This window comes from Entelurus aequoreus, linkage group LG14 (genome assembly GCF_033978785.1).
Source record: "Entelurus aequoreus isolate RoL-2023_Sb linkage group LG14, RoL_Eaeq_v1.1, whole genome shotgun sequence".
Classification (NCBI taxonomy): domain Eukaryota; kingdom Metazoa; phylum Chordata; class Actinopteri; order Syngnathiformes; family Syngnathidae; genus Entelurus; species Entelurus aequoreus.
In genome coordinates this window covers 9,817,596-9,827,595 of record NC_084744.1, presented here as the reverse complement: position 1 = coordinate 9,827,595, position 10,000 = coordinate 9,817,596, and the positions used below count along the sequence as shown (strand labels likewise).

General features: G+C 37.3%; 1 protein-coding gene across 1 annotated transcript in view; it reads left to right on the top strand.

Moving 5' to 3' along the window:
- Window positions 1-10,000, top strand: part of erbb4b (erb-b2 receptor tyrosine kinase 4b) — a 1,077,295-nt gene that overhangs the window by 860,535 nt on the left and 206,760 nt on the right. Inside the window, exon 14 of the mRNA XM_062068882.1 lies at window positions 5,679-5,772. Coding sequence (XP_061924866.1) covers window positions 5,679-5,772 — 94 coding nt within the window. The remainder of the gene's footprint in view (window positions 1-5,678; window positions 5,773-10,000) is intronic.

Genomic DNA, 10,000 nt, shown 5'->3' with positions numbered 1-10,000 from the left:
TTAAAGCCATTGAAGTTGAGACATTAGCTCTATATCCATATTGGTTCTCTTCGAGTATTCCTTTTTTATTTATGAAACTCTCTAATCTGTTATTGAACAGTTTTTCAATGATTTTAGAACATTGTGGAAGTAAAGAAACAGGTCTATCATTTGTAAATTGATGTTTGTCTCCAGTCTTATAAATTGGTGCAACTTTAGCAATTTTCATTTTGTTTGGAAATGTACCTGTTTGAAATGATAGGTTACTAATATACATTAATGGTCCTGAGATCTCTTCTATAACCTTTTTTATCGTTTCCATATCAATTCCGTTACAATCAGTTGAAGTCTTAGATTTACATTTTGTCATGGCTGTCTTGAGTTTCCAATAATTTCTACAACTCTTATTTTTTTGTGATAGAGTGATTGGAGCACATACTTGTTGGTCACAAAAAACATTCATGAAGTTTGGTTCTTTCATGAAGTTATTATGAGTCTACTGAAAATGTGAGCAAATCTGCTGGGTCAAAAGTATACATACAGCAATGGTAATATTTGCTTACATGTCAATTGGCAAGTTTCACTGCAATAAGGCACTTTTGGTAGCCATCCACAAGCTTCTGGTTGAATTTTTGACCACTCCTCTTGACAAAATTGGTGCAGTTCAGCTAAACTTGTTGGTTTTCTGACATGGACTTATTTCTTCAGCATTGTCCACACGTTTAAGTCAGGACTTTGTGAAGGCCATTCTAAAACCTTCATTCTAGCCTGATTTAGCCATTCCTTTACCACTTTTGACATGTGTTTGGGGTCATTGTCCTGTTGGAACACCCCACTGCGCCCAAGACCCAACCTCCGGGCTGATGATTTTAGCTTGTCCTGAAGAATTTGGAGGTAATCCTCCTTTTTCATTGTCCTGTTTACTCTCTGTAAAGCACCAGTTCCATTGGCAGCAAAACAGGCCCAGAGCATAATACTACCACCACCATGCTTGACGGTAGGAATGGTGTTCCTGGGATTTTTCTCCTCCACACATATTGCTGGGTATTGTGGCCAAACAGCTCAATTTTTGTTTCATCTGACCACAGAACTTTCCTCCAAAAGGTCTTATCGTTGTCCATGTGAAAACAGATGAAACAAAAATGTAGCTTTTTTTCCCCTGAAATGTGCAACAACTATGTGCAAAATCCAGTTGTCCACTGCAGAGGACGTGGTTTCTCGGGAGATTCCAACCTCGCATATTTGAGTGATCATTGCAGTACTGCCAAGGACGTACTTGCAATATCCATCCAAACAATGCTTTTGTATTTGTTTTCGTACATGTTTCTTTCGTTAACTTTTTTTTAGTGCCAAACATTTCCTAAAAAAAAACAAAAACAGACCCAAATCCTTGTTGTTTGCATGAAAGCCCAAAGTTGCCGCGTTCGAGAGAAGTTCAAACGCCACATTCGTACGTTCCGCGTTGGTGCTCGAGTCTCATCCCAGTTTTGTTTTTGCAGCCGAGGTTCTCGTGACACCACAAGGTTTTTGTCTACAAAAGATCGCTGGTTTGTAATCCACTTCAAACGTCACTCATATAATATATGCTGCTGTGTTTGAGTGCAACACAAGACTTGAATACGGAAGGAAAACAGGAGTCGCTCCTGCAAAGAGTCTTTGAGTCCAAAGCAAGACGGTGACCGCAGTTCACGCACGGACAAAAGCCAACCTCCTCTGTCTCATCAAGGCATCATAAATACTCGTTTCAATGACATCCTCCTGGGACATTTCTTCCATTGAAGAGATAAAACCTTCCTTTACTGACAAAACCGGAGGTACCCAGCATTCATTCCCCATGTTCCGTGCTAAAAAACCTCTGTTGGTCACATTTAATGACTTGTCTGCTCTATTCTTACCAGTGCTGCCCCTAATTGGATTTTGAACGGGGTTGTGCCCTTTGCTGATACTGCGCCTTTCAACCCAATTAAACCCTTTTCCTAATAATATTACTGCAACCGTATTGTTTAACGTGCTGCGCCGTGGTGCGCATTTTAAGTGCAGTCGTGATAAAAAAAAGTATTTTCATAATCTACAGGAGGAACTGCACATTTTGGGGGGGATTTTGCCAATCATTCACAATCCCGGTGTGTGACAAGAACACACGTCGCTCTCCTTTTTGTGGACTCTATAAGGTGAAAAACTGCTAGCAAGAGGCAGCTAACAATGCTGGTAACGGGAATTGACCTACTAAAATAAGTGAAGTTGGCACGTTGTGTAATCCGTCAGTCTACCCCCAGGGCAACTGATCTGTGGCTACAAATGTAGCTTACCACCACCAAGTGTGAATGAATGATGGGTTCTCACTTCTCTGTGAAGCGCTTTGAGTGTCTAGAAAAGCGCTATGTAAATCTAATCCATTATTATTATTATTAATGTTCGAACTGAGAAACTTTTTTATGCAAATAATCATTAACTTAGAATTTAATGGCAGCAACACATTGCAAAACAGTTGGCACAGGGGCATTTTTACCACTGTGTTACATGGCCTTTCCTTTTAACATCACTCAGTAAATATTTAGGAATTGAGGAGACCATTTTTTGAAACTTTTCAGGTGGAATTCTTTCCCATTCTTGCTTGATGTACAGCTTAAGTTGTTCAACAGTTGTGCTATTTCAGGCTTCATAATGCGCCACACATTTTCAATGGGAGACAGGTCTGGACTACAGGCAGGCCAGTCTAGTACCCGCACTTTTTTACTACGAAGCCACGCTGTTGTAACACGTGACGTGGCATTGTCTTGCTGAAATAAGCAGGGGCGTCCATGATAATGTTGCTTGGATGGCAATATGGACTCGTCAGACCACAGAATGCTTTTCCACTTTGCATCAGTCTATCTTAGGTGAGCTCGGGCCCAGCGAAGCCGGCGGCGTTTCTGGGTGTTGTTGATAAATTGCACTTACATATATAGCGACCAACTTTAGTTACTGACAGTGGTTTTCTGAAGTGTTCCTGAGCCCATGTGGTGATATCCTTTACACTGATGTCGCTTTTTGATGCAGTGCCGCCTGAGGGATCGGAGGTCCGTAATATCGTCGCTTACGTGCAGTGATTTTTACAGATTCTCCGAACCTTTTGATGATATTACGGACTGTAGATGGTGAAATCACTAAATTCCTTGCAATAGCTCTTTGAGAAATGTTGTTCTTAAACTGTTGGACAATTTGCTCACGCATTTGTTCACATAGTGATGACCCTCGCCCCATAGGTTGAAAAGAATTTGCTAATTATTGTATTCTGTTTTTATTTACGATTTACACAACATGCCAACTTCACTGGTTTTGGGTTTTGTATATTGCCTATGAAGCCCTTTAAAAAAAAACGTCATTAACGTTTTGTAAAGATTCTGTAAGTACCGTATACATTAAAAGCAATTAACAATAGTTATTAATAATATATTCTATTTGTAAAAAGCACTTTACATTGAGTAAACAACCTCAAAGTGCTACAGTGTATTACAAAAAATAAAAAATAAAAACAAAAAAAAGATAATAAAATAATTGTTTTTTTAAATAAATAAAAAGATAATAAAATAATAAAAAAATAATAATAAAATAAATAAAAAATAAATAAATAAAAAGAAAGTTACTCATTACCTTACCAAAATAGTAATTGAATAACCAACAAAATGACCCTTTAATGACTGTAATTGACTAATAGAGAAAGTCATTAATGTGGTGCTTAACAAACAAAACTTCAACTATCTGGCATAGAGACGTTTCATGAGAGCAGATTGTGTGGTGCGCGATCAAAGCAGGATTTTAGCTCAGCTGTGTTTGTTGGCTTAGCAGCGGCAATTTTCTGACGGCTCTGTTGAATCTTTTTTACTGGATTGTGTTCCCTCTGGTCGTCACTGCATTGATTTGTTGTTCATTATTCCCTCGTAGTAGTAGTAGTGTGTATGTGCGCGTGTATTACATGTTTGCTGTGTGATGTTGCCTCCTATTTGAGACCAAGTTTATTTTAGTGTGCTGCCGCATGTTTCTTTCATTACTAAAAAGTTACTTCCTGTATCGACCTTGCCGTGCTTCTGACGCTGTCTCGTTGACATACAACCACATCAAAAGTAGCGAGTCACGTTACCTCAAACGCATCGCTAACGGCGTTGTAACGTACATACAAGTAATTAATTAGATTACTCGTTATTAACGCTGTTATTATATAATGCTGTTACTGTATTGTCAGGTACAAACACTGATGACATCTATTAATCAGACAAGAAGCAAGGAATCATGCAGAGACAGAGTTCTATTTAGCTCATGAGGAGAACGCATGGAGCTGCACACTTAGTCACAGTCTCGCCCTACGCTCTAAGGTACAGCTCCCGCGTCCCTCTATTTATTCAGGAGTTCCATAGTCAACATCACTGAGGCCGCCTCTAAAAGGAGTGGTCACACATATCATGCAAAGCAGCTCCAGTACGCACAATACGTGACGGAATGTGCAGGGGGCTTTGTGATTTCGCCTTGTCTCTGCTTCGTCTGCGTGCTGTCGTCTTATCTTCGTTGAGGTCCTTGAATTCATTGGCTGTTAGCAGGCGAAAACAAAGATAGCATCTGCGGCTGAGGCCACCCCTCAGACAAGAAGTGTTGTCCTTGCACAGATAGAAAAAGTACAGCTTGAGCACAATATCTAATAATTATAGCAACGGACTTTAAGGATATTAAAGTTGTGTGATAACTTACACATAATCATTCTAACATTTATAACACGGTATATATTAAATGTAGTAACAGGAACGCCCATAACACCATGTAATATTTACAGTGTTTTCATCATTTTAAGGATTACTGGAACTTCTTTCCAAGGCACACTGACTTCACAGAGCAACGGAACAAGAAACTCGCTAAACAAGAAATACGAACAAAATAAAACAGTTACTTTCAATAACCTCTCTCACTGGGATGCTGAGTAATGGGATGGTTGTATCTTTCTGCATGAATTGTACAACTTTACAATATTTCAAATTGCTTGGATCTTATATTTCTTGAGTCGTTTCTTGAGTTTTGTTTTTTTTATGTGTGAGCTCGTTCAGTGGTTGTTAACCTTTTTGACCTCGGGGCCCAACTTTTCTACTACACAGGGCCCGCAAATATCACTGAATTAGTCATTTTACTTTTGATTTTAATCATTTTCAATAATTACAGTTGATCTAACCTACTTACAGTTTAACAGGATAAATGATTATAAACTCTGTGTTAAGCATAAAGATTATTATCAAGGTTTAGGTCAGACTGATTACAAAATAATTACTCATCAAAAATAAATGACTCATAAAAACGGATACATACAATTACGCAATGCTAAAATTAATAAATTGTTCCAACATTATTAATAAATAACAATAATAATTTTTGTTTTATATAATCTGTCAATAAAATGTAAGTGCATTAGTCATCATTTTTGCGCTGAAAAAACTTCTCTATGACTTTAGCTCCATACTTCTTCTATTTGTCTGCTATTGTCATTACTGCCACAAGTGGTGGAAAAGTGTATTGGAACTGAGAGATATTTTTCGGTGGTTGACAAACACTAGTTGTCATCCAAAAACTAAGCAAAAGTGTGTTTAGTGTGTTAAATAGTTGACGAAAAATGAAATGCATGGTTTAAATTATTGTTTACCATTGCCCACTTTTTTTTTTCTAACCCACATTTCTCTCAGGGAGATTCGAGAATTTGCCAACGGATCGCTGTGCGTGGAGTGCGATGGCCAATGTGAGCGGGCCGACGAGGACTCTCTGACCTGCCGCGGTCCAGTAAGTATCCTGCCGAGTCAGCAATTGTCGGGCAAACTTGAAGGTTTCATTAACCTCATACTGTATATCCTGTGAATATACACAGAGACCTTGAGGCTGTCTGATCATTCATTTGTTGCCAAATAAGGATTTGTATCTTTTCGTAAAAATCGTACAAAATGACCAAGGAGAGGCTTTGTTATGTTAGTTATGTTAAGTGCAAGGTTTCCTCAAACCTTATTAGCTCAAAAAGGAAATATGGTTCCTTACAAAAAACAATACATCATGTTTTGCCATAACATACATACAGTACATATACAGGTATACATACACACAAATATTGATAGTTAACTACCTAATGAGTTCATGATTAAAAAAAAGGACACAGTGGATTGAAAACAGAAATATCTCAATTTACAAACCCCTCTATTTGCGGACTTTTACATTTGAAATTTTTTATATGTAGCCAGATATGTGCAAAGCAGGGGACAGCATTGGAAAGAAAGATGCAATCGCTGTGGAGTTATAAAAAAAAAACAGTATTTGTGAGGAATATAATAATGGTGCTCACAGGTATACGACAAGTAAATACCACAGCAAGTTATAACTGCGATGAAACTGGACTTTTCTGGAAAAATATGCCAGAGCAGACTTATCTCACAGCGGATGAGAAGAGCGACTCTCGTGAAGCAGCGTGTCTTTCTATTTGACGCTCCAATTGAAAAAAAAAAAGTACCGTATTTTCCGGACTATAGTGCGCACCGATATAAAAGTTCAGAAAAAAAAAGCCATATATTAGCCACACCGGACTATAAGCCGGAGATATGTGAGTTGTGAAATGAGTTATTTACACAGAAATATTCCATAAATATTTATTTACATACCTTAATTGTTTCCAAATGGTGTCTGTAACACGGCAGTAAAACGGCTGATCAAACAAAATAAAAGTCATTGTCATGGACCCACTAGCTGCGCAAGCTAGCTCTCCAATCAGCTAAACAGACTCAATAACTCCACGGTGACGTTTTGGGGAATTTACTGAGGGATTTGTGAAAGTGAAATAATACAAAAAGAATGCCATTGTAAGGTAATAATACTGACACAGACACGTTAGCATATTAGCCAATGCTAACGACACTCGCTTGATTACATTACGATAGCACGTACAAATGTGCATGAAAACACTCCTACAGACATCACACATGGGACAGGTTAGTAAGTAAGAATTGTTTTAGTTATATTGTAAAACTTACAAACGTTGCTTCGAGTGACGACTGAAGAATCCGTACAAGTAAAAACGCTATGGACGACTATAAGACAGATTGGCACTTGTACTTCTGGTCCCAAGCTTTAAACAGCAGGAAACACTTCACCTAGCACACTGCTTCTCAAATATTTTCTGTTATGCCCCCCTGTTACTCCACCGTGACTATAAGTAGCATAATTTGTCTATAAAATTGTTATAAGTACACCTCTGCATAACATTGTAGGCTTATTAACATTAAAGGGAACAACACACTGGTCTTTCCTCATCCCCCACCGTGGTCCCAGTGAAGCCAAGTGCGACATATGCTTCATCATATTCTGCTAGGGCAAAAAAAGCAAGGTCCGAGGGGGGGCCCAGGGGGGCCCACCCGACTATTCGAGAAGGACTGACCTCGCAACACCTGCAGTGAGCAAACTCTGCTGGCGCCATAGCACACACAATAACACACATTTTAAGTGTATTTTTTTGTCTTTCATGAAAACTATTTGCTATATGGCTGTAAGCGAAGAAAAATCCATGAATTAGTCGCACCGTTTTATAAGCCGCAGGGTAGGAAAAAAGCGTAGGAAAAAAGTAGCAGCTTATTGTCAGATTCCAACACTGATGACATCTATTAAACAAGACAAGAAGCAAATAATTAAACAGAGACAGAATTCAATTTGGCTCAATTGAGGAGAGTCGCCTGTACGCTGTACCCTTGTACAGTATCTCAGCACGCCCTGGCGAAAGATTGTGCAACTCCTCCTTTATTTGACTTTCTCTGACCACATGACCACAACTGCTTCCAAAAGGGAAGTGGGTCGTAAACAGCGTTGCCTTTGGTTACAGAACAGTTCAAAAGAAAAGGTCGTAAACGAGTTCAAAAAGAGGTTCGTAAAACAGTTCAAAAAGAGGTCGCCTGGAGGGGATTCTGGTCCTGCTTCCTCTTCACTTTTATAGTCCTTGGGTCAGACAATATCTTTCCGTCTGATTATAATGCTTGAAAGAAACAGGGACACCTTCACGCTGCTTCCCCCCTACACAGTGGAGTTTTACGAGCCTTACTCTTGGTAGGTTTCAAAGACAGCTTTTGCTTCTCACCAGGCACTCAATGTAAAACAAAGTTTTTGGGATAACTTAGAAACAATTATTCTAACACTTATAGTCCTGAATTTACAGTATATAAGAAATATAAATACACACATTGTTTTAATTGCATTTCTTACAGACTTATTCAGATCACTACTCACTGCATTAAAAAAAAAAAAAAGCGCATTCAAGACTGCAAAACTAACCAAAAAAAATACCTCCAATAATCATTTACACTCCAGTTCTTAACGAGCCTGAAACCAAACCAAGTTGAGACGTCCCTGCGGTGGTTTTAGATCATGATGCATCACTCCATTAACAGTCCAATGACGTCCTCTCAGCTCCGACATCGACTTTGTCTCACGCGCCGTCTCAAAGCTCAAACTGATTGTTCGTCTGCCGTCAGCAGCAATGTGGAGGCCAACGATAACACATATTTTGTTTGCCGCTTTTATCCGCCGTCAATCGGTCAGCTGCTGACAAACTAACTACTTCCTGTTTCCTCTTTTTCCAACATTTTGCAATAATTGGCTTTACGGTTTGAACAGAGTCCTTTGTCATGTTTGTGCGTATTGTGAGGCACTTGCACTAACCTACTACAATGTTTTTAGTAGTGTCTTTAGAATGTTTTTAGTAGTGTCTTTAGAATGTTTTTAGTAGTGTCTTTAGAATGTTTTTAGTAGTGTCTTTAGAATGTTTTTAGTAGTGTCTTTAGAATGTTTTTAGTAGTGTCTTTAGAATGTTTTTAGTAGTGTCTTTAGAATGTTTTTAGTAGTGTCTTTAGAATTTTTTTAGTAGTGTCTTTAGAATGTTTTTAGTAGTGTCTTTAGAATGTTTTAGTGGTGTCTTTAGAATGTTTTAGTGGTGTCTTTAGAATGTTTTTAGTAGTGTCTTTAGAATGTTTTTAGTAGTGTCTTTAGAATGTTTTAGTGGTGTCTTTAGAATGTTTTTAGTAGTGTCTTTAGAATGTTTTTAGTAGTGTCTTTAGAATGTTTTTAGTAGTGTCTTTAGAATGTTTTTAGTAGTGTCTTTAGAATGTTTTTAGTAGTGTCTTTAGAATGTTTTAGTGGTGTCTTTAGAATGTTTTAGTGGTGTCTTTAGAATGTTTTTAGTAGTGTCTTTAGAATGTTTTTAGTAATGTTTTTAGAATGTTTTTAGGAGTGTCTTTTGAATGTATTAGTAGTGTCTTTAGATTGTTTTAGTAGTGTCTTTAGAATGTTGTTAGTAGTGTCTTTAGAATGATTTTAGTAGTGTCTTTAGAATGTTTTTAGTAGTGTCTTTAGAATGTTGTTAGTAGTGTCTTTAGAATGTTTTTAGTAGTGTCTTTAGAATGATTTTAGTAGTGTCTTTAGAATGTTTTTAGTAGTGTCTTTAGAATGTTTTTAGTAGTGTCTTTAGAATGTTTTTAGTAGTGTCTTTAGAATGTTTTTAGTAGTGTCTTTAGAATGTTTTTAGTAGTGTCTTTAGAATGTTTTTAGTAGTGTCTTTTGAATGTTTTTAGTAGTGTCTTTAGAATGTTTTAGCAGTGTCTTTTGAATGTTTTTAGTAGTGTCTTTAGAATGTTTTTAGTAGTGTCTTTAGAATGTTTTTAGTAGTGTCTTTAGAATGTTTTTAGTAGTGTCTTTAGAATGTTTTTAGTAGTGTCTTTAGAATGTTTTTAGTAGTGTCTTTAGAATGTTTTTAGTAGTGTCTTTAGAATGTTTTTAGTAGTGTCTTTAGAATGTTTTTAGTAGTGTCTTTAGAATGTTTTTAGTAGTGTCTTTAGAATGTTTTTAGTAGTGTCTTTAGAATGTTTTAGTGGTGTCTTTAGAATGTTTTAGTGGTGTCTTTAGAATGTTTTTAGTAGTGTCTTTAGAATGTTTTTAGTAGTGTCTTTAGAATGTTTTAGTGGTGTCTTTAGAATGTTTTAGTGGT